The sequence below is a fragment of the Astatotilapia calliptera genome, chromosome 22 (genome assembly GCF_900246225.1).
Source record: "Astatotilapia calliptera chromosome 22, fAstCal1.2, whole genome shotgun sequence".
Classification (NCBI taxonomy): domain Eukaryota; kingdom Metazoa; phylum Chordata; class Actinopteri; order Cichliformes; family Cichlidae; genus Astatotilapia; species Astatotilapia calliptera.
In genome coordinates, this window is record NC_039322.1 from 22,350,172 (window position 1) to 22,375,623 (window position 25,452).

General features: G+C 40.6%; 1 protein-coding gene across 2 annotated transcripts in view; it reads right to left on the reverse strand.

The window, feature by feature from the left end:
- Nucleotides 1–25,452, reverse strand: part of csmd2 (CUB and Sushi multiple domains 2) — a 271,925-nt gene that overhangs the window by 158,498 nt on the left and 87,975 nt on the right. For both annotated transcript variants that reach the window (XM_026155795.1, XM_026155797.1), the window contains 2 exons: nucleotides 23,071–23,265; nucleotides 17,511–17,718 (listed from right to left, as the gene is read on the reverse strand). In XM_026155795.1, coding sequence (XP_026011580.1) covers nucleotides 17,511–17,718; nucleotides 23,071–23,265 — 403 coding nt within the window. The remainder of the gene's footprint in view (nucleotides 1–17,510; nucleotides 17,719–23,070; nucleotides 23,266–25,452) is intronic.

Here is a 25,452-nt window from a genome sequence, read left to right on the forward strand (position 1 = left end):
TTTTATTTCTTAGCTGTGACAATGCCAAACGGAAACTGTGATTTGTCTTTCAGGCTGATTGTTTAACCAAGGTAATCAGGAGGCATTTTTTTTTACCACTGTGAGCAATAAACAATGAGTCATCTCTAAATTATATGACATCTAAGGATGCACATCGTTAACAACCACTGATAGACAACATATTATGATAAGTGGGATTTTCACTTTGTGGTTAAAAAGAAAACAATGATATTCACTTGTCAAAGGCCATTAGACACATTGTTTGCAATATAAATGTGTGATAGAGGAAAGGGCAAAGAAATATGAAAACAATAAAATCGTACCACTTCCTTCGTTTTGAACTCCAACCAAGAGAATTGAAAACAGACTGGGACTGTAACATGCAAGCAGGGCCGGCCCTAACCAATCTGGCGCCCTAGGCAAGATTTTAGGTGGCGCCCCCCTACATCGGCAGTGTAGTGTATGTACTCACAAGAAACCGAATAGCTTTGTCTTTGACCTTCTTTTTTTTTTTACTTAAAGAAAGCAAATTCACAATCAGAATAATTAACAAGATAAAAAAAGATATGAATAAATAAATGAATACAAAAAATAAAAAATGAATATATGAAATACAATAAATTTTACATACATAAACACAATAAAACGTGTCAACAAGTTGGATAAAATAAATTAAAAATACAATATAATGTTGTAACAAATAATGTTTCTATTAAATAAGCTTTACTTTGCATTTTAATTAACGTGGGATTATTTTTTGTATTTAGAATTAATAGTACCAACTTTTTTTTTTTTTTCAACATTTATGGCACTGGCGTGGCGCCCCCTGATGGACAGCGCCCTTAGCATTTGCCTATACAGCCTATGCCACGGGCCGGCCCTGCATGCAAGTATGTTAAAAGCTCTGTCCATCTTCCTTCCTCTGTCTTCCCTTTACACAGAAGACAAAGCATCACATAAATAATCCCACTGGACTCAATTAGGTAAATAAAATATGCGACTTTAATGCCCTGCCCATGAGCGCCCAAATATCGTCCCAATGAACACCATATTATTACCGCTGTGTGAGTATGTGCAGGTGCGCCTGTTTATATTCACAGTCTTCTGTCTTGGGATCTGCCCACAAAGCTCCCTGAGCAGTAGTGTGTGCTTGATAATTAGCATGAAATTCATCACTTCTGCGAACAAACGACTGGCTGGCACAGAGGGCTGCCTCGGGAAGGGATGAATGCTGTGAGTGACTATCATTTTCTACCTGTATTCAGCGATGACTAATGCAATGCCTGAATTTTTTTTTTTTTTTTTTATGTGTAAGTACAAGGTAATAACCAGAACACGCAGAAGACAGAGCAGTAAGGACCTTGTCCTACAGAACGAGCTAATATATATGCCAGAAATAACATGAAGATGAGACTTGGGGTTGGTTAGCATGGTTGGTTAAACCATGTTATGTAAATGGGAGAGAAAAAGACCAAATGATTCAATTTTGTTTTTAAACCTTTACAAATTCCCATAACCTGAGTCCAAATAACAAATCAACACTAACCGTGATATCCTAACTGGGTGCATACATACGAAATACATGCTAGATGTAAACTGTGTACACACCCAAAAATATTTATGGCCAAAATATTAAATGCTAACTTTAAGTAATTAATCAAAGCAAATTTGTTCCACAAATAAATGTCAAATGTTCAGTTTAATGGAATCTGGTCAAATTAAATGTTAAATTACACAATTAGCCAATAGCTTCTATATTATCATGTATTTAGATTGTTACATTTTCAGTCTTATTTGAAGCATCAAGATTTTTTTTTTAATGAAATTTATGAGAGGAATATAAACAGCTAAAAAAAAGTTATATTATACTAAAATTGTTAAGATATACCATACAGTGCTGTATTTAAAGCTCTTTCCAACATGTTGTTGGTGATGCTTACTGTAACTAGACAGTCCAACAGCTCAGTTACTGTTATTATCTGTATTAGCCACATTTGCAGCTAATGTATTTTGATATTGAAAGGTTTTTACTTTGCCTTTGTTTCTTTTTAATGCAACAAGAAGAGCAAATAAGCATTGTATGTGTTACAGTCTGATGTCAGCATGGACACTTACACACAGCTTTATTCAAACAGATGTGGCTTGCAATGTGATGCTACATACATTAATGGCCTTTGTAGCCCACTACACACAGTTATCAGGTTTTTCATGGTCTCGTGTATTCTCACAAGTCTTTTGAATTTCCTCCTCCCGTTTGAATCATCAAATAGGAAAAGGAAATTTTACTCGACCGATTTTCATTTTCATTTCATTTTTCGGAGTGAAACAACAAATGGAATGGAGCTCCATAAACTCTATTTGACCTTGGTCTGATTTGGATACCCTGCGGCCATTTAGCAAAAGAAGTAGATTCTGATCATCTGGATATAGCGTTTTCAGCGGGAGAAACGTTTCATCACTCGTTCAAGAGACTCCTTTGGTCTTTTGGATCCTCCGTACCTATAGCACATCCTTATTGCTTGTCCCCCCCCTTCCGTACTAGTGCCAGTATTTGCTGTCCTGTGTCTCTGCATCTCTACAGTGGCTCCCTCTCTTTCCTTGCACCTTTGATGTGAGGACCACAGCTAAAGCCTGAGCTACAGTAATCTCCTGTGGGGTTTTCTGAGCCCTAACCAGGCCAAGGTTTGGAATTGAGAACTTGGCACAAAGAAAAAAAAGGATGAATATTGACAGAATATTAGAGCACAAAATGCATCATCAATTCCCTTTTAATGTGGTGCAGATAATGTGCTGCGGCGGCTTAATTTTTAAGGATTCTTTTTAAAAAATGGGTCACAAACTAGCTATATCTTAAAAACTATGCAGCAGAGATTCAAGACAGATCACTAACAAAGCTGTACTTATCCCATTAAAATGACAAAGCTTCCAGTTTGATAATATTTCAAGATTAAAAAAAAAAAAATCACAAAAGCATACATTTCTTAAACAAAGACGCCAGTAACCACGCAACCTGATAGGTAAGCGTGACAGTAAATACAGCTTTTAGAAGCATTAATGACATCAAATCTAACAGAAAAGCTAATACAGCATAGAAAACAGAAAGGCTTAGGGCACACTAATTACGGATTTTGGACAGTAAGCGTGCCATCAAGCACAAACTGTCGGATGGGGAAAAGATATACAACTCTCATAGGGTAGTGTAATATCTGCTTTAATGAACTGGGACAGAAAAGAACAAAAGGAAAAAGACTGGAAGAATCCCAAAGTGGAACTAAACCCTTTGCTAATTTGGCACCAGTTTATATACGACCAGCATCTACAGGAGCAAATGGCCACAGAGACCTCAGGGCTTTCAGAGTTCTTGGAGAATTACCATGTAGCACTACTGAACCACAGAGGCAGTCCGGATAGACAGGTGATAGACGTGAAAAACAGTTGTTACAATGAGTGACAGCCTAATAGTTGATATTTTATTCTCAAAATTCTGCCCAGATAGCAAAGTCTCACAGATAATGACTTCTAGGAAGAGGAGTTTGTTAAAGTCACAAAGTTCTTTTATGCAGCAAGAATCCATTATGCTTATTAATTTACTTTCAAAAAAAGGATAATAATCATAATTCTTACTGTAACTGTTAAAGCCCTCAAATGCCACAAGCTGTCAATAAGAAACGAATCTGGGCTGACAAGTCTAAAGTAGAAAATCCATCAAATAAAATGTCCATTAACAAGTGCAACACATTCATAATAAACTTAAATTAGCCATAAAAGCCCGAGGTGCCATTGTAGCTTTAAAAATTGCACCAAATAACAATGCCTTTCTTTCTTTTTGTCAACACTGAGAACATAGCTCATCGTCTATGGCAGCTAATTTTCCTCCTGCTCGTTGAGAATTTATTTTCTCTTTGACAGTAAAACGACTTACAGGAATCTCAGGCGTGTTACACTTACAGAAGTCTTTCAGAAATGATTTTTTTTTTAAGGTTTGCTACAATCTTGTAATCTCAAAAGTAAACTTCTTAATAATATTACAATTTCAAGCTGAAGTTAGAGTATCAGGTCAAGAACCTTTTAGACCCCAGCATGTTCTTACATTTGTACGTACTGTTTTAGAACCGTAGCTACAAAAAAACACCCAAACAAGTAACTTTGTGAAAAACAAAGAGTCAATACCCCCATTCCCTTACTAATGGCTTTTATAATAGCCAAAGAAAAGTCAGATTGCTCTCAAAGCAACACTGTTTATCTATTCTAATGGTGCCATTCATGGCACATTAAAAGGGGTAATTTTTCTTGTTGTTTTTGAAAAGAAAATACTAAATTATCGCTCTGAGTTAAAGCTCTATTAACAGCATGAAGGCTTTAAGCAAATGCACTTTGGATAAAACGAGAGGAAAAAAAGCACAAGCAAATTTGTCAAAGAACAGAATTCAAATAGAATACTTAAATTCCAGTATTATGAGGTACGGCATACTTCAGTTCAGCCATCATTTAATTTACGCTGAAAAGAGATTTCATAACCATGGAAATGAATCAAAAGGTTTCTTCACATATTGTAGGTAATTACCCTACAGCTGAGTGCACCGCCAACACTGGGACTAATTATGAATACAATGGATGTAATGCAAGAGAACCAACACCAATTTATACTGACCAAGTAATTTCACAACATGCCCTTCTTAGCTCCAGAAGAATGCCAGTAATAGCTGCCTTTGGATAACGTGCCCTTCATTTTCGTGCGCGTGATGCAGGAACTCGTCAGGATTGTAGGTCTTAAAACTTAATTAACCCTTCAGCTCTGGCACTGGTCACCAAGCAAACATACACAACACACAAGGGAATTAGGGCTGCCACGATTTGTCGACTAGTCACGATTACGTCGACTATCAAAATCGTCGACGACTGATTTAATAGTCGACGCGTCGTTTGAAGCTTTGTAAGATCCCAAAAGACGCAGGAATAAGTAGCAGGATTTAAGAGTGTAATAACGGACTGAAACAGAAGATGGCAGCACTGCATGTACAAGGATGCCAGCTGCCGTTAAACCCCGAAGAAGAAGAAGAAGAAGAAGAAGAAGAAGAAGAAGCAGCTGTGTCCCAGAATTCATAGCGCGGCCCAGCTCAGTTTCCAACAATGGCGGCAGCTAGTTAGTTTTAATATTACTCTTATTATTCTTTCTGGGTCACAAAATAAACGTTTAACATATTTTCAGCCGAGAATGTAGCTGTGTAAACCTCAAATATCGGCTCAGTTTATCAGGACACCACATATTTTCAAAAGCGCTCCGACGTTTTCGGAGATGTCTGTTACCCACTAGCTCGATAGCTAGCCGGGGGCTAGGTCACTAGCGCGGTGAGAACACCGGACTCCCGGCAAATTGTTTTCAAACCAACCGCCGTCTTTCGCTACTCAGGTTAAATATATGAGTCACTTAGATAAATTAAAAATGTTGTTGTTTGGCTTTTTTTTTTTTTGTATTTTATTTGTTCCTGAGTAAATCGGTTTGTCTGAGATTAAAGTTATAGTTTTTACACAGCTGAATAAACGTCAAGCAGACAGCTGATTATCAGAAGTGTGAGATGCTGGAGAATATACTCCGTTGTCCTGTTATATTTTAGATAGCAAGGAGTTTATTAAACTTCACCGAAACAATCTGCAAATTTCATTAAAATTTAATAAACTATCATCTTGTCTTTATTTTTAGTTAGCACCTTAAAAGCTTAAAGCTGTAAGCTAATGATAGTTATATAAGAGCAGATGCTGCTGGTGCAATAAGCTGTAGTTTTACGTCCAGTGGATGATGATCTGATTAGTCGACTAATCGCATAAATAATCGGTGACTAGTCGACTATCAAAATAATCGTTTGTGGCAGCCCTAAAGGGAATGAAGTTATTATTATTAAAGTTAAAACATATATATATATATGCAATCCATTACATGTATCCCTATAAACCAATAGGTCATACTCCATTATGTCAGCAGCAGCATTAAGAGCAGTGCGAACAGGTCTCAGGTTATCCGGATGCAGGCCTGCAGCCGTGCCCACGTCTGTTGCCTTACCATGCCAACACTGTAAACTGATCACCAGTTGTTTATTAAAGCATATGCACAGGAAAAATGGCTGAATGTTTATACAAGCATTTTCATGTTGAGCCACAATATAGCCTCCACAGCTGGCCCTCTGTCAAAGGATCAGCTTTATCCCTGATCCATATCATCCATGCAAACAGCGCACTAATTAGCCATGCTAAGACAAATCACACTGTTTTTTCCTGGTTCACTGGCCACAGCACCTTCTGTAATCCTCTGTTATCACACAGTTGGGGAGGATAGTGCAGCTAATAATACTGTGATATTAGCAACACTGATCTGCAAGTGATAGAGCGAGACAGCGCTCGGCGTTAATTCTGTCTACACGAGGCCCCAGACCAGACTAATCCCTGTTTTAATTATTATTTTTTTCTTCCTTTGTACACTTCCCAACCCTCATCAATGTTCTCTAATCAGACCATCTAATTAAAAAACAGGAAGGGTGGCAAACAGGCACCCTCAGTGTCAAAAAAGACGGAAGGGTGTGATGTCAGTGGTAAATGAGCTGCACGTGTTGGCACGGGCGTAAAGCTGATCGCTTGTCCAACAAGACACCAGAGAGAGCAAACACCACCCTTGGCGTGTATGTGTGCATACGTCCGATTAAAAAGCCAACACCTAGAAAAGCAGATCACCTAAAGAATGAAACTGTTTTTGATGTTTGATGACTAAAAATTAAAAAATTCTGATGTTAAAAATGAACTTGCTTACAAACTCCTGCCACCCAGGGGCGCATTATATTAGAGCTTACTCGAGATAACGTTTATTTATTTATTTTGGATGTCTTTCTGTCACTGCTTCTGTCTCATCTCATCTGTGAGGAGAGTGGGATTAAGAAAGATTGCAGTGCTGTGGGATCAATATGATCCAGACACCTCTCTGGCACTCTCCAAAAATCTCTACCAAGCAAAAAGCCACTTACAGAAGGAGTCTAGTGGATCATATAACCACTGTGCTGTTTGAGCTTTTACTTCACCTCTAAAAAGGAACAACTGCATTTGCAATGAGTTTATTTGGTTATTTAAAAAAACACATCCCTCTGCTTTAAATGGTTCATACCATACGTGCAACCATTCACACTGCTGTAGAATGAAAAACTTCAAAATCATGTCACCAGTTTTCCATGTACGGGTTCGACAGTGCAGCTTAGACTTTCCTACGGTGAATTTCAACACTGCCTGTCACCTTTTGCCTCCCCACGTTTATTGATGCAGTTGGGAAGAGTTTTTATGGAGGCTCACGGCCGTGCAGCCTGTAATTGCCGGTCAAGGCACGTTCACCAGAGTTCATAAAGGTTCCTCTGTAAATATATTCAGGTTGGCCTAATGTCACCTCATACAAAAAGACAGGCTCTGTCTGATGAATGGGAAGAGGACGGGTATTTCATTGCCACACAAACACACCCCACAGTAGCACCAGACGAGTGAATTCATACCGACTGTACAAACTCCGGCATACACACATGCAACCTGTCCTGCTGTCCCAAAGAAGATTAAGATATATTACACTCCAAACCACTGAGCATGCCCTTGCTTTATTTCACCTTGCAGGTTCCCTCATTTTCCTCTCCTGATCCTTCTTTTCTTCTTTCATTACCAGCCACTAATGCGAGCTTTCCAAGCCTAAAATGCAGGGATATTTAGCCATGAGTCTCAAATTGTGTAGAACAAGACCTTCACTATGTGAGTAATACTGTCCTCTGAGGTGAGAATGACTAAGCCTAAAAAGCTAGTGCATCAACTCAGGAGTCCAGAGTGGGTTAGCTTTAAAGCTACTTACTGTTATTTTTAGAGATTTTAGTCAAATGTACTGTTTTCAATTATGAAATTATAATAATAAATACTAAATACAAGCACTTATTCACAGACATAAGATCACTCCACTACTATCGACACAATGGTGCTTAATTCAATGAAAGCAAGCAGAGTTGGTTAAAAAAAATATATAAACTATTAAGATACACATTATAAAATGCAGTTTTTTGCCTTTCTTGTTATCTATATTTCCATTTATGGAAAAACTGGGGATGTCACAAAGACAGAAGGGATGTGTTGCTGTTGAGCAATGACCCAGATCAGACAATGACATGTCCGTCCACTCTGGGGATGCTCAGGGACCAGATGTTCTGCTGTTACTGCATCAGGGTCACACTGCAAACAAAGATATTTTTTTTATTCCTCTTTCTTGTCATAGCAACAACCAATTATATGTTAAATAACTATAATAATTAATTTAATTGTATTAATGTTGATCAGATGCTAAGTTCTTACTAAGTTCTTTGTCCTTTTTCACTTGTGTCTGGTTTGGATGTTTAAATTTAGCTTAACAAATTACTAATCATATAGGTGTCTCTGAGTGGCCAGTAATACGATCACCTCATATAAACATCACTATAAGACAACAAGACCTTTTATGCTCAAGGGCTTTATCCTGAGCACAAATTCACAGTTTCAGACTAAATCCTGGACTACTTTCAAGCACTTGTGGAACATGCAGTGCAGCAGAACCATTTCAAGTGCATGTGTATGCAGTTGCACACAGCATCAAACAATCGGGCCTAATGGAATGACTTTGCTGTACTCATCCTTGCAGTCCTGCTTTTACAATTTAAAATGAAACTCCATTTTCCTCTGTGACAGACCACTGACTGCAGCACTTTTGGCCAATTGATTTCATACATTGCTTTCCTTCTAAGCCGCTCCTCTTCCCACTACTTCTTCCTTTTGTTTTATCGGAGCTAATTACTGTGATTGATTAATTGACCGAAGTGACACCCCTTACAGCTCTGTGACACCCAGTGCTGCACCAATCATACTTGGAGAAAGTTAAAGGAATAACAACCTTTTTTTAGGTTGTCCTGAGAAATTGCCGTTATTTTTATTTCACTTTTCCTTTTGTTAACTGCTTTAAAAAAAAGGAAGGGAGAGCAGAAATATACAGACTATGTGCCACCAGCAGAAATTCAAATTAATTCAACTTTATTTAAATAGTCCCAAATCACAACAACAGTCACCTCGAGGTGCTTTATATTGTGAGGTAAAGATCCTGCAATTAATGTCAAAACAGTGGAAAGAAAGAACTCTCTTTTAACTGGAGAAACATTCAGCAGAACCAGGGTTAGGGTTAACTGATCCTACACTAACTATATGCTTTATTTAAGAAAAAAAGGAAAAAATTAAGCCTGATCTTTTTAGGGAGGGTTTCTATCTCCCAGATCTGGCAGCTTGTTCCACAGAAGAGGTGCCTGATTGGGATTCATCTGTATGTTGCAGGTATGTGCTTATGGACCTCAAACATCAGGGTGCTCAGACGCCCAAGGGTACAAAACCCTGGCAGAGAACAATGGTGTTGACCAAAAGCCGTCAATATAAATTTCCATTCAACGTCTTTTGATCACACCACAACAAAAGAGCCTCTGAAGTAAACCATCCTTCTTAAGGTTATCTGCACTTGACCCAGGACGTGATTTAAGGGATCAAGGCAAGCTGTGGATGAAGCATCAGTAGAAGCTGCAGATCAAACATGAGCGTAAAACAATTAGTTTCACAGGGGTGACAGATGATGAAAGACAGAAAACAAGAGCATCATTGTGGTTTTGACCATACTGATAGATGACCTTTCTCTGTTAATATAATTAGTTAAATAATTAGAAAGGAAGAAGGAAGACAGACGTGACTGTTAAGCAAAGACGATGAAAAGCTTCGGGGATTACAACTAAAAAACTGTCAAAAAAAAAAAAAAACTTGGATTATTTCAAAAATATGTTTTGTTTGTTATTGTCATAAATGCACTACTGCAGTGATGCAGACAGTACTTTAGTATTCAAGTTCTCCCTTGAAGCCGCGATGGAAGAGGTGTTTATTAAAGTTATTTCTGAAATATTTTTGGAATAAATGAAATGATATATCTTTAAAAAGACATCCAGTCCATTTGGAGGCCCAGGGTGCCAGTGTTTGTAACTTAAATATGCCTCTGTGTACAAATTATAAGCCATTAGTGCATCTATGTGATTGCTAAAAGCAACATATTGGATCCCAACGGTGCAGTGCTTGGTAAAAACAACTAAAAAGACACCCAGTCAGGGCAGAGTGATCTGCCACATTACCTCCAACCTCTGTGTGCTTTCTGGTGTCACTGGGATGGGGGTGAGGTAACACATGGCTAGACATGCTTACACAGACACTGCTGCACCGGCTGCTCCGGTTTACATGGAATATTGACTAATAAGCTGCTGCACCTGCTGTTTTTAAACATAACACGGATGATCAATGACAATTAAAGCTGCATATTAGTCACCAATCTTCATGTGTGCTGAGGTGTAATTTTGACAGTGGAACGGAAATAGTCACCTTGAGAAAACACAGGTATGCACATGCAAGCCAGGGAGGTTGATAGAATCCATGGCTGAGCTTTTCTTTGTTTTGTTTTTTGTTAACCTTACTCTCTGCACTCAAACATACCCTCTCCTCTCCAGCTCTTAGCCTGAGCAATGTGACAGAGTGAGTAACACGGTGTAGAGTGCTGGGGTGAGCCAATCTGCAGCATGGCACCAGGTGTTGGAGATAATGTTCAGCTGGAGAATTTCTTGGCGGGTGGCACAAACTTCATCATAAATGCTGCTTTGATCAATGGCACGTTGCAGATTGAGTCCTCAACCAAGTGCTGCTGCTCATAAATCTGAACTCCGGCAAACTTTGAAGGCCCACAGTGGCGCGACTGGCAACAAGAGCTATTGATCCAATGGTCAAGCAAAGGCTAATAAGCAAAACTGTGCTTGAGTGTAGAAAGCTAAAAAAAAAAAAAAATACACAATGGGAGCTCAGACATTCAGGAACAAGCAGAGCTAAGATTTTGACAACTGGTAGGCAAAAAATAAAGTTTAAAGGCAAACACAGCTACGGTCTGGAGGTTAACAAAGAAACCATGTGTGTGTAAGATAGAAAGAAACTGAGATACAGCTGCTGCTAAATAAGAGGGCGTGACATTTGTAGACAGATAGCGCATCTTTTCATTGCCTCTGATGTGAGATCCTTGAGGTGTCAGGGCATCATAACCATTAGCCCTGAGGTATTTTTCATTTTAGTCCCATAAGCTTTTTAAAAGTTTACAAGAGTGCAGTTGTGGGACTTTAGTTATGCAGACAAGCCTTTCCAATAGAACATAAATCCACATCCAAAAGTGATGCATTATATATTACTTGTTACTTAATGCATGGCGTTAATTATTCCCTGGAGAAATGAATTTGTTAAACCACTGGTTACATTACTTTTGCATTACTCTGTAACTTGGTGTGAGATACATTGCCATATAGCCATTTAGCAGTATAAACCTCAGGCAACAGTCCCACACACTGACATAAATCCTGATCCTAATGAAGACAAAAAAAAAAAAAAATCTCCCCTTTGGTATTTAAATATTAACACAAAACTGACAGCAACGCTGAAAACCAGCCCAAAGAGCACTTAACGGGGCTCGGCAGCAATTCTACTGGAGAAGTGTGAATGCTGTAAAGCTATAAGCCTGACCATCACTACTGCTTTTGTTACCTGTTGAAGATCAGGCTCTTTCTACTTGGCTGAGCTCGGTATGCACGAAGCTGTTAAATCTCTCTTCTTTATTAGCCCAGGAAGTAGATCGTGTTCATCTGGACTTTACGTTTTTAGTGGGAGAAATGTTTTCATTTTTCAAGAAATGAGCTTTCTACATGTGACATTTTCTTACCATCATGATTAAGCACACATCAAGATGCTTTGTGTTAGCATGTGATGTTGCAGAAACTGTTTTGCAGCAGTTGCTTCTGTCCTGGGTGAAATTTGCACTTTGTGATCACATTCTTGTCCCTAGCAAAAAGCTGTGGACAGCTCTACCATCTTTCTACTCCGTCCACATGGTCAGTTAAGTGATTATAGCACAAGTGTGCAGAAAAAAGGCAAAGAGAAAAACAGTAAAAGCCAATAGTCAAAGGAGCTTGCAAAGAAAAGCGTCTGGACTTCTTTAATTTGCTTGAAGACCCACACCCAGTTTCACACCTTTCACACCTTGGCTCAGGCGATTAGAGGATCATCAGGGGGTCCTTTTGTCCCTCTGTGGGGGGTTACTCCCACTAGGTTTATATCTGGGACTCTCCACCATTTGACCTTAGAACTGAAGAAGCTTCTCGGATGAGAGGTGAAACGTCTTCAAGCAACTTAAAGAAGTCCAGACGCTTTTCTTTGCAAGCTCCTTTGACTACGATGACCTGGATGACTGAGAACCTTCACAGACAGTAAAAGCCAATACTTTGAAACCTGTGTTTCAAAGGCAAATCTTTCCATATGGTACGGGTAGCAAGCTTAACTCTTGAAAACTTGCCATATCTATCACTTTCTACCCATTTTCCTGAGCTTACTTTTATCTTAGATGATCTGTACGCGGGATTTCCGATAACAGCCCCGGTTACTGGATTTCAGTTGACAAATTAGACCATTAAAATCAGCCATTAAAATGCCTTACAGTAACAACACAGTTACGAGACATAATGTCTGAGAAACAAAGACACTGAGACACTGAGAAGGAAAGTTGTACCAGTGTGACATGACCTGCCTAGCGATTTGGTGATTTATGGATAAAGCTCCGAAGCAAAACGTTTGCTTTACTACAGCAGCCGGTTTTGTGCAAAAACAGGGCCGAGCATAGGAAACGGATAAGAAATGTATTTAACATTCACAATGAGAAAAAGCGCCCACTCAACCGTGACACAGTACACATATTTATGCAAAATGCCCCTCCATACGCTGCAAATGACCTGTATTCAGATGCTGGAAATCGCTGTCTGTGTGCCCAAATGTACATATAATTGTGTTTTAAAGCAAAGCATGAGTGCGTAATCACCTTTTCTTGCACTGTCAGTCAAACGCTGTTCACCGGAGAAGCCGCACAATCACTCACTTCCACACACACTCTCGCCGTGACCGTTTTATAACATAAAAAAATAGCAGCTTTGCAGAGGAGTCCCAGTGGGAGGGTGTGACTAATGAATGTGTTTTCCTCATGGCGAACAGCAGTTGGCATGTTCATGACACATCTGCATACGGTAACAACTCTCACAGCTGTAATACAACATGCACATGACTGTATACAAAGCAGGAAAATGATCATCTTGAGTAAAAAAGCTGAGTTTAGGAAATCTCACGAGCCCTGACATGGAAAAAAAACACGTTTTCCACTGTCTTTTATAGAAGGAGAAGAAAGAAGCATTTATCTCCACAAAAACGAAACACACTCATTTCTCTGGAAACAAAAGAAAAACAACCCCCGGACTTAGAAAGCTTTTCCAAAGACCACTCATTCACTCACTCACTCACTCTCAGGTGAGTCAACCTAACAGCCAATCAATATATCCAGTGTTCTGCACTCCTCTCCGGCAACTCTTTATCTCTTTCTGCCTCTCTCGTACACACATGGACGCGCTCCCATCGCCAGGTTGGGACAGGTTGACACAAATCAGCACGCCGGGGATAATCCATAGGCTGGCTAAATGTCAGCGTCTCAATTCCATAAAGGCGTGGAGTTAAAACAGACACGAGAAAGCAGGAGGTTACCTAGAGGGATCAAAACTCAATGGGTTCTCAGATCTCCAAACAGGAAGAAATAAGTTGCATTTTCCCAGGGAGCAATGTGTTGTCAGAGATGGATGCATAAAGAAAGAAAAAAAATCACCTGGGAAACAGAAAGAGTTTGCAAAAGTTACCAAGATAGAAAAGAAAAAGATGATTTAAGTTTTTGTTTGGAAACACTTTCTTTAAAATGGTGCAATCGCTTAACTGTGATGTGGCATTTTTTTTACATAATCTTTTTTTGTAGAACCGAGGGAATAAAGCCAATATTCAGACTTCTTTCAAGTACAGATTTAGGCACTTTATACTCTCTATTTACAGTATTCAAGCTGCTGTGGGAGTTCCTTTCAACATCTCAAGAGAGCACTGCTGGTAGATGAAAATGTATTATAGTGCTTTGAAAAACAATTGAGCACCTAAGAAAATTACAAGTCAAATAGCTGTGAGTTCCACTTAGTAGCTAGTGGGCAAATGAGGATCTGGCAATTGGTTAGCATCGGGCATTATTTACATTGCCTCAAAGTGGATGGTGATGGGGAAGAAAATCAATGTGGATGCAAACAGTGTAATAGCAGAGTAATGTGTTCCCCTGGGCAAGCAACAGTGAAGAAGTCCTGTCAGGGTACCGCTGAGCAGAGGCAGAATTCACCTAATTCACTTGCCATTTTTACCAGGCCTTTCCCGCTGCCACATTCAATCCACATGCACATCTCAGCTTGTGGAGCTGGTGTTCAGAGCTGTCTTTTTCTGCCGCCTCTTCAGAATGCTAATTCCGTGGAACCGCCAATTAAAGTGCAGGATGGTAGAGATCGCATCCTATCAAGATCACATTCAGATATTCACAGAGGTGACGTCCTTGTTGGTGAATGATGGTGTTAATTGTGATTCGTTCTCTCCCTTTACCAACACATATACAAACAAACGTGAGCGCAACAAAGAAACTCAGAACATGCAAGCTTGACTTGCTTTAGTTTAAAATGCTGTGGATCGATCTGGGAAGCATGGTTTTGACCACGATCTCTTGGCCCTTCTTTTTTGTGTCAGATCAATGAACCTGTCAGTCAGGTATCAATCAATAAAGTTCAGACAGATTCCCACATATTGAACAACGGCTGCAATCGGATAGAGGGAGACCGACATCACCCACTCAAGAACAAGAAAGCGTTCTAGTCATTTGCAAATACCAGTAATTTATAGTGATATATTTCTTAAAGCCAATGGAAAGCAATACAAGATTGAAAAATGTAAAAAAAACAAACAAAAACAAGTATTCTCATATTAGCGACATGACCCTTTGGAGCTAAACTGTAAACCATAAGATCTGAAATACAGAAACAGCTTTTAAGCTTAGCAGCTGTGTACACACCAGTGTGATGAAATCAGAGAGCGTATTTGCATGATGAGGAAGAGAGAGAGATCATCAACCGTCAAGCCCCACTGAGTTGAAGGTTCACTGATCCATTCATTCACTGAGAGCAGAAAGGCTTTAGGTCAGCGTCATCAAACAGCCAAGCCTGACCTCTCTAATTGGCCACCAGCTGAGTTTTCAATCCTTGCACCCATCTCTCAACCTTACGTCCACCCTCTTCTTCAAAGGTCCTGCCCTTCCTTTCACACGTCATCACTAGTGTCTGCTCATTCCTTTACTGCTGTACCATAGCATCCCTCTTTTGCCCTCACCAATCAGCCACAACATTAATAATAATCTTTGTCCTCTTCTTGGAGAGTTGTTGAGAAAGAAGCGTTGAGCTTCACACAAACACACGAGGTTACAACCCTCTTCTCAAATCATCCCTGAAAGGGTTTTTTTTGGCCAGGCACATTAAGGAAAACCACTGCCATGAGGATGCACAATGTTTAGGTTGGTGCCCAAGCTAAATTAAAATGAATTCCAAGACCAAAGGTTTACAAGCAGAACAACGCCCTGAGCATCACATCGCCTCCTACGGTTTATCTTCTTCTCATATTGTATCCTGCTGCTATCTTTTCCCTAAGTAAACCAGCACCCAGCTGCTCACATTATGTAGCAGAAAATGCAATTCATAAGACCGGGCCACATTCTTCCATAGTAATACTCGCTGTGATTCACTTCACTTTCTCCACATCCTTAGTACTCCCTGCTCACTACCTCGACACATTGGAGGTAAAGTGGGCTGATGAGTTTTTAAAAATGAGAAAAAATAGCCAAAACTTTTACAAATCAGTGGTACAGTATGTGGGTAACACTTAAGCTAGCGAAACAGGAGAAAAAAAGTGAAACAATAGATGCAAGCCAGCTTGTCTGCATCGTGTCCTCTGTCTCTTGTACTTCCTTTTCCTTCCAATGTGCATGATCAACTGTGACTTGCAGTATCCATCACTTGCCAAAGCCCTTCTGCCTCCTCTCTAGTGACTTACTCCCTTCTGCTCTTCCTTGTTCTTTAAGACAGCAAAGCCATGCTGCAGGTGCACTACCATAGACGCCACTGGCAACAACTGCCACAAAGATGACACAGCCAGTAGAGAACTGGGCGCTTCCCCATGACAACATAGAGCAAATCAAAGTCTAGGACAAGAAGCTGATGACATCGTAAAATATGCAAAAGAAGCACAGTCAGGCGGCGGTCTGTGGGAGCCCAGGAAGCGATCAGCTCTCCACTGGCCAAGCAAAGATTCAACGAGACTTTAATATCAGACTACTAGGCAGAATTTTTTCAGTTCTAAGACCGCTCAGAGTCAATCAAGTTCTTCTTGGGAAGTATTTTTGCTTAACTACTAAGCGAATGAGTGAAACCGACATGAGGTTTCCTGGGGCCTCTCACTCTGAGATGACTTCTCATATATTCTTTCTGAACCTGTTTCCCTTATCAACAGTCTTTTTTCCCTCCTCTCTGTCTCTCAGAGCCTGTGTCTCAAGTGTTAAATAGCTTGTCCTTTCCTGCCAACTGCCTGTGGCTCTAACTCCAAAGTCTTCTGTCTTTCTTTTTTTTATCTGAGCTGTCTGTCTCCGACACGATCCTGAAACTAAACCTGCATTTTTATATTATATCCGAGACAAAGGCAGCATGGCAGATTTTCCTGATGCATAAAAATGCATCTACTTGTATTCAACCAATATATAAATATATATTTGTTTTTCAAGCTAAGCTTGGCTATGTGTGGTCTCGGAAGGCACAAAACGCCGGTGTGTATGTGTGAAAGAATATATCTGTTTGCAACAAATCTTTAAGCGGCAGTGAAAATATATTAAAGTGTAGCTGAAAGTGTGAATGCTTTAGCGTGCATGACCGTTTGTGCTCACGCGGGCTTCTCTCTGTTTCCGCGAGAATGGGGGTGAAACAACACTTTACGGCTGGCGGTGGTAATCGAGCTCTCTAATTACTTCCTGAGCTGAGAGAGTTGTCAGAGAGAGGAGGAGCTGCCACAGATGGTGAGAGACCCACGCTGACGCCAGGACATCCTATCTCTTCATCATTAGAGCCGAGCATGTGTGTTTGTGCGAGACTGAGTAATCGAGAGAATGAGTGCGAGCGTGTGACCATGATTGAGTGTTCAAATTACACTTTAGAACCAGAGACCATATGATATACCCAGGCTGAGTTTGTAATATAAAAGCTAGGTGCTGCCTATCAAACAAATTACTGTTATTGCCCTATTTCATTTTGAAGCTAGTACCAGCTATGATCCAGCTCCACCAGACCTACATACAGTAACACCGATCCACTTCCAACCATACTTCACCACACTCATTCGACCACCTGAAAAAAAAGCCTGCATGCCTGTGGTGCATTACCTCTCCCCCCTTCTCAGCTCTCTCTCCAGATAAATGCCGCAAGCTGACTACTCACCATTGCGAAGAACCTTCAGTGCCGCTGACCTCCAACAGGTCATAATCATCCTCCAGCTGAAAGTCAGAAAAAACCAGGGCAATGGTGTCTCCTGGCTCAGCCAGCACAGTCCAGGTGCAGTCGGCATTGTTGTTATATTCAGATGGGTAATTGGGAGTAGTTATCACCCCACTCTGGCCCCGCAGTGTCCCTCCACATCCGTCATCCGCTGCAGAGAGAAACAGAGTTGTGAAAGAATTAATATCAGAAGAAAAATCTTTGCAAAACAAAAATAATCACAGACACGTGAGTGTGAGGTGTACCGATCGCTGAATGTGTACAGAGGGGTTGCGCAGATAGATAATGGTGGTGGGGATTAACGTTGGTCGACGTGTTCGGCAACAACTCGTCACTCAAGGTGATTTTTATATAGTTTCTCTACGTTGGTAGTAGAATGATAGCATTATTATGAGGTTGATAATAAATGAAATCTGCCTTGGTATAGTGTCACACCACACCCTCACACCCACATATAACCAGTACTTGCAACACAAGTTTATTCAAGGACTTACATGACCTTTAGAGTTATTGTGTGTTTGTGTGTGTGTTCGGAACAGTTACTTTGATCCATCGTAATCATCAAATGATTAAAAACAGGAGGACATTTGTGACTGCTGATTTGATTTTTTAAATCAAAGCGTAATGTGACTGTGCGTGTGCAGGCACGTTCATTTATTTCGTCTCCTTAACTTTTTTTGTTTTTTCCCCACGGTTCTCCACTGTGTGTGGGAACCGCAATTGAAGAGTGCAGGAGTGACAGGTGAGATATTTTACACAGAAAGGGCAAAACAAACTGGCAAGAATCTGGTAAGGACAAAAATGCTTTGATCTCATACTCTTTTAGCTGTTCAGCTGATATCCATCCACTTATGTTAACTAAGCTAAATCTATCAGCTGTGAAAGTCAGCATCAAAATGTTACTTCATACTGAAAGTGTGAAATAAACTCCTGGTTTGCATGTTTGTCTTTCATTCATGCCTTATTTTTTTGTGTTTGGGAACACACATTGTGCGTCATGGAGGGTGGATAGTACTACCCCAGGGGTGCATGTCAGCCTTCCATGCTGCCCACACCAATGCTATTGGTAATCAGAGATGCCACAAAGAGATATGAGGAGTCAGGAAACCCTAGTGTACAGACAACTGGCAAGCAGCTGGCGAGCGAGGTAAGTTAAACGCTAATAAACAAACTGCAGCTTAACTGCAGTCAAAGGTCACGTTTGACTGTTGAAGCTATCATAATAAAATTTGATGGGGTAGTTTCTGGCTTACACAAAATGAGTTCATATTGACAAAAATCCCTCTCAAACATGGTTAATGCCTTTTGAAAATGGACGCTATTTATATATTTTTATTCTCCTATCAGGGTCTTGGAAGCAAACTTTTCCAATGACAACAATTATATGATTTATTTCAACATCTTCCAAAATTATATTCTATAACTTTTTTAGTCCATTTCTTTGGAAAAGAACCTAGGCGGTACCGTAAACTTTCCACCTGTTAGGAATACATTTATAAGATATACAAGGTGAATATCATGTAAGAAGAGAACTTTTAATTAAGGATTTTCCAGTATACTGATTGATACAGGACTGCCAACAAATATGAATGCAATTACTGAAGAAAGGCTAATAGGACAAGAAAACATCAGCACACAGATGAAAACATCTGTAGATGTCTCAGTTTCCATGACACCAAACAAACAAACTATCTTGAAACTGTTTTGAGAAAAGATGTTGTTGACCAGCATCATAAAACTGTTTCAATTCATTTTTTAAAAATTCCTACAATCAGTCGACCCCCTGTGAATGAGTGCTTGGCAACAGTAGGAAGGAAAAACTCCCTTTTAACAGGAAGAAACCTCCAGCTGAACAACACTCAAGGAGAGGCAGCCATCTGCCACAACCCATCAGAGGTGAGGTACACTGGGGGTTACTCACCACTTTTAACATAGAGAGTGAAAAGTGATAAGCCAAGAAACGCTCAGTGCGTGATGGAAAGCCCCCAGCAGCCTAATATATACCATAAGAACCACAAGTAAGCCTGCAGTCTGAGAGCAAAGTGTTCTGTCGGGGTGATATGGTGCTTTGGATAAAGTCTTCAATAAGATGGGGCTTGATTATTTAAGAACGATGATGTGAAGATTTTAAATTTGACTCTGGATTTAACACGGAACCACTGACCAGCAACAGATATGGCTTCCTAGCCTTATTTATTGCAATTTACAGTAACAATAATAATAATATTTTTTCCTCTTTTTTTACATTTTATTTATTTTTTGGCTACACATTATCTTTCTGCCGCAGGCTCAATTGCATATTTCCAAGCTCAGAAGCATGAAATTGTGTAGTGAGTTACAGCATATTGTTCCTTTGTCTGCAATTTTTGCCATAGGCCAGAGAGAAAGAAGTCATAGGATTTCAAAATGCCCTACAGTGCTCTTACAGTCGTCAGGAAGCGGGGAAAGCAGCATGATGCAACTTAATGCAACGTGGGGGGAAGTGATTAAATTCTGATTAATTCAGATTTGTGTTAATCAAAGCAACTCTTTCCCGCCTCAACGGTGCTTTAAGGAGATCATTAAATAATAACGCATGCATTTAAAATGTTGCCAGGTTAACTCCCCATGCCAGCTTCTGATATGTTCATTACAGCTGTGAACAATGCAGCATGTGACACTGCCTGAAATACAGCCTTCTTTCATTTATAGATCAGTTCACAAATCTGTGAACAGAGGGGACACGTCAAAAGAAGTTTTGAACGACACTTCCACAGTACTTGTGAAGGGTGTGTGTGTATGCGTGCATGTGTGAGTGTCTCTGAGGACATATCTGCATCACCGTGGAGTGGGATTCATTATATCGAGTGGCCAACTAGCTGTGTGTGGCGGTAAAGAAGGGAGGAGGAGATCAAAAGTGTCTGGCCCTGTCTATCATCCACTCTACCTGTCACCACCACACTCCCCCTGAGGGAGGGCAGGAGAGTGTACGGGCGAGTGGAAACCTGTGAGGTGTGAACCTCAATAGAAGGGAAACTACGACAGAAGGGGGAAAAGAAGGGGATGAAGAGGATGACAGGTGACATGCGAGGCTGGGTAAGGGAAAAGTGCAGGAGGAGAGTGGACGATGAAGAGAGAAGAGAGGCGCATGGCGGGAGGGGCGAGAGGTGATCGTTGCAGTTGGAGTGACAGGAAGTAGAATGCAGACAGAAAAAAGGATGAGGAAGTGCATTGATATTCCACACAGGACTGTTTCTTCACACTTGAAGGGAAGTCTCCGACTCCTCACTCTTGCCTTCACCTTGACTTTTCCCCGTCACTCTCTGAATTTTTGCAGCCGGCACCGGCCGATGCAAGCACTGTACGACAACGGAGCCAAAGCGGGTTGTACCCACAGAGTATATGAAGCCAAAGCCCGCTCCCCAAAAAACTTCTGAACCGTTCAGTATGTGAGGTGTGCAGAAACTTATTTAATTTTTTTCTTCAGTCAATTGTAGATGTCAGACTGCTTCCCACGGTTGAACAGTGCATTTTTCAGCCTGTCACTTAGGATGTCATGGTTCTCTATTAAATGTTAGGAGCTGCTTCGATTGCTCTGAGAGTCATGGCAAGATATAAGACATAAGCATGACTGATGCATGCAAGCTATAAAAACACATTAGTGTTTAATATGCATCCAGAAATCAATCCTTATATAAGACCAGCAGAAATCATGAAAGCTATATCTGGGACTTTCTAATTACATGTGACCGACTACAACTAAAAGTCAGAGTGTCTTTGCAATAAGCAGGATAATGGATGCGTACACACCAAACATAAAAAGTTGTGTCAGTGTGATGCTGCAGGTATGTGCACTGACATTTAGAACTTGTCAGAAGTAAGCTTATTTCTGGAAAGATATGCAGCAAAAAAAAAAAAAAATAGCAAGAGAGATGAGGCGTGGGTCTGAGCACAGAAAAGCTCAGAAAAGGGCGACAGTGGAGATGGAAAGGGTGTTAAAATCTGAATAAAAGACTGATGTTAAATCCTTTATAAGTGTACTCATATGATAAGCAATGACATTTCTCACAGCTAAAGAAAAAAACAAATTGGGCACAAGACAGGAAATGTAAAACATTATCTGTGTCATCAACGGCTGGCTTATCATCTTTGGCCCGACAGTGCTGGCACGTTGGTCCTCTCCTGTGTCCAGAATGGTGACTGTGCCAAAATGTTCTCTCTGCTCCCAAAGTACAGTGCAAGTTCTGCTCTAGCACATATGGGCAGGCTCTATAATTGGAGTGACATTAACAATACACTTATGCATTATGAAGGAGCACTCAGGTGTACACGTTGACTTTTATGTGGCACCAGGAGACCTCAATTAATCACAGGGGAAATTGCCAGTTTCTAAAACTTGTTGGCATGTAATTTCTGCTGAAAAGGTGACATAATCACATCCTTGAGTGCTTGAGTGATTTTTTTTTCCCCCCAGGATGGAGCCTTGGTGGGAATGGGGTGAGGAGATTGACAAAGCTGAATTGGGGTCTAAACAGAAATTCTCTAGGAAGCAAACAGAAATGAAAGAGGGGACAAAGTTATCGTCAAGAAAATATAAATTACAAAGAACCATGATTTTGAAATGCATGCAAAATAATCTCCCATTTTGATGTGGAGAAAAGGCATGTGCATGTGCCTGCGTGTGATAGGGAGGGTGGGGGGACTGTGCTGGCGCGTGGTGCCCAGCCATGTGTGCTCCTATGTGGGCTTCCTGACTCCCGGCATGGCTGCAGATGGCATAGAGTCTCAGCGGTCTGCTCAGCAGGCGCACTGACACAAACCGTTGGCCACACGGACACAGTGACACACACACACACACACACACACACACACACACACACACACAAGAAAGCAAATGAATATAGATGGTCAAGCAGTTTTCTAGGAATTAATCTTTTATTCAAAGACCAATCTTGTAAACTGAAGTATTATAGTGTCACTTTTGCCTACAGTGTAAGTATTTTCAAGAATCCTCATGTTGTGGCAGACAACATGCACTGGCAGGTGTCGCTGCCACAGGGATGCTTGCAGGGAAGGACAACTGGCACGAGCGCCTGACTGGGAGCTAACACATGAGGTCCTGCCATGGTAAATAAGATATCAGAATAACCACCGAAAACCAGTGTCAGGTCATGTAGAGGCATGTGTAAATATACTGTATGTCGGTGCATGTGGGCTGGAGAAGCTGGTTTATCCACCTGGTGGAGAAAAGACTAAATGAGTGAGACCGATTGCTCTTCATTCCAAAAACAAGGTCAGTTATTTTTTATAGCAACTAGTAGATATAACCAAAGAAGATTTCTTGTTTCTTTTTCTTCTTTCTTTTAAACAAAGAATGAACTTTTTTCCATAAAAATAAATGAAAGACCTCAAATATCTCTGAAGAGTTCACGCAAAAGCACTGAAAACAGATTCAATTAATATGTAAAAATTTAGCCAAAAGGTCTCTTATAACAGACGGCCTTCTGCTGAGCTTCCTACTTACCTCTGCAGTAAGGAAGGGGGAAATCCCAGGCAGCAGTACCAGCTGAAGTGGCAAGGCAGGACAGGGTGGTATGACCCTCTAGTACATGGCCCGGGCTGCAGCTGTAGCGGATCTTGTCCCCGATATTAAAAGTAGACCCCTGCTGGTGGCCGTTGAGTAGCTTTCCAGGATTACCACAAGTGTAGCTGGGCAAAGCTGTAGAAATAGAAGGGGGGGGAGAGAAAACTGACAGTAAACGAGGCGGGTTGTGGTAAAGTATGTGGCACTGCATCACGTTAGCACTGCCAAGGGCCAGAAAACGAGGGAAAGTCTGATGACAGATAACGACACACAGAGCCATCTGTTCATGGCAACATTTCTGACCCAAGCAGCAACATCTTTCCAAAACAAACAGATAAACAGATAAAATCGTATCTTCTGAGATGTGTGCACATAGTTAAATGTAGTAGCAGAGCTCCGACAGAAGTTGACATAGTCGAGAAATTCCAAATGCACTAAGTGCTGTTTTACCTATCGGGGTAGTCGCTTGAGCACGCTATGTTGACCATCACTGCTTGTGCAATCATGTAGGTGCATGCAAAGGAGCACGCTCACTATTGGTAGAACCTTGACTAATTATGTATTATTATGTAAATCAAGTTCAGAGGAAGTTCAGCCAATCTCGTGTCTGTGAGCTCATGTTATGTTCCAGTGAAAGACACAGTTTCCATGTACCTTAATGACTTACGCCTGAACAGCTAAGTCACACTGCTACAGTACTATATAGGAGTGCAGTGGATTAGAGCTTTGCTCTGCATTTCAGACAGTAAATCCTTAGAGTGTGAGCAAAAGGGCAATGACCAAACAAACATCATACACACACACACACACACACACACACACACACACACACACACACACACACACACACACGTACTCTGTGTCACCCAGCTTACTGTCCCGGTCACACACTCCCACACAGCGAGGGACCTGGCCAGAACATGTGCTGGACTTTGGATGAAGCTCAGTCCCTCAACAGGAACTGGGTTGAACTCCAGCGAGGACAGAATGGCTCCTACACAGAAACACAGCTCGCTGGCACCTCGCCATCGTGCTCAAACCACACTCAAGTTTTTTTTTATCCTATCTAATGTCTCCAGCTCTATAACGTATTACCAAAAAATAAATAAATAAAATATTTTTAGTCTTCTCTTACTGACTGCCCAAGAAAAAAGCATGTCTTAAGAAAATTTTGCCTTTTCTTTAATTAGAAAATGTTTGTCATTTGTTTAAATAACTAGCTCTTAACATTCATAAAGACGAGTGCATGACTGGCATGTTAAGATGCTTCTTGTGATCCTTTTCTTGGGAAAAAATATAATGCAATGATCTTTTTGTTGTGCTGCTTTGACACACAAGAAATGCTTTAAGTCAAACCCTAAAAGCCCCTTTTTATCTTTTTTTTCTTTTTCTTTCTTGTGATTGTTTGTTTTCATGTTTCAGGTTTCCTCACTCTAGTCTAAGCTAAAGACTTGCTTACAGCAAGGTCTAACAAGGACGGATCAATCATTTCACCCCATAGTGCATTCTACAGAGCTTGAGCTGTGGAATTAACTGGCTGGTAAATAAACTGCAAACAGTTTGTGTCCAGTCCACGCAGCAGACAAAAAACATGACCTCTACGAGTGCGATTTGAAATGTCTTTGTGTGTGTGCGAGCATACTCTGCTACTCCCAGGTGTGAAGCTAACGGAAAGAAAATGTTGTTAATGTAAGTAGCTTATTACAACTTTTAGTTAAGTTTTAAAATGTGTCACAAGCCACTTTATGTACCGGTATATTTTAACCTAAACTATAGTCTCTTGTTAACCTTAACCAAGTAGTTTTGTTGCACAGATGTAACAGCAAGCGAAAATAAAAGTAAAACTAAACTTAAAAATAGTCTCACACAAACCCCGGGCTCCTTCTCGAACATCATGTGTGTTTTTGACACCGCCAACCTCGCCTTCCTCCTAATTTTATTCCTCATTTTAAGCTGAATACATTATACAGTAGTTCAAGTCAGGATTGCCTACAGCTGTTTTTTGCAAGTGCACTGCAGCTCTGAACTTTTCCAGACATTCCAAGTCAGACATTACACTGTTTAAAATGCATGCACCCTGGTTCTTGTGACGTCTGATACCCATGATTTGCGTCAATGTAAGATTATTGCAGTTATCTGTCCTGTACACCACAGCTACCGAGTGGGTGCCCTGCCCACTGCATGCTTTACTAAGCAGACACCTTTTTCTAAAACCGCAGTGTTTCCAGTAGCTAGAAAGCGGCTGATGCAAACTGCACCCCGCTGTGTGCTAGACGTTGTCGGAACATTGTCTGAGAGACAACTTCGGACAGCTTTCCAACC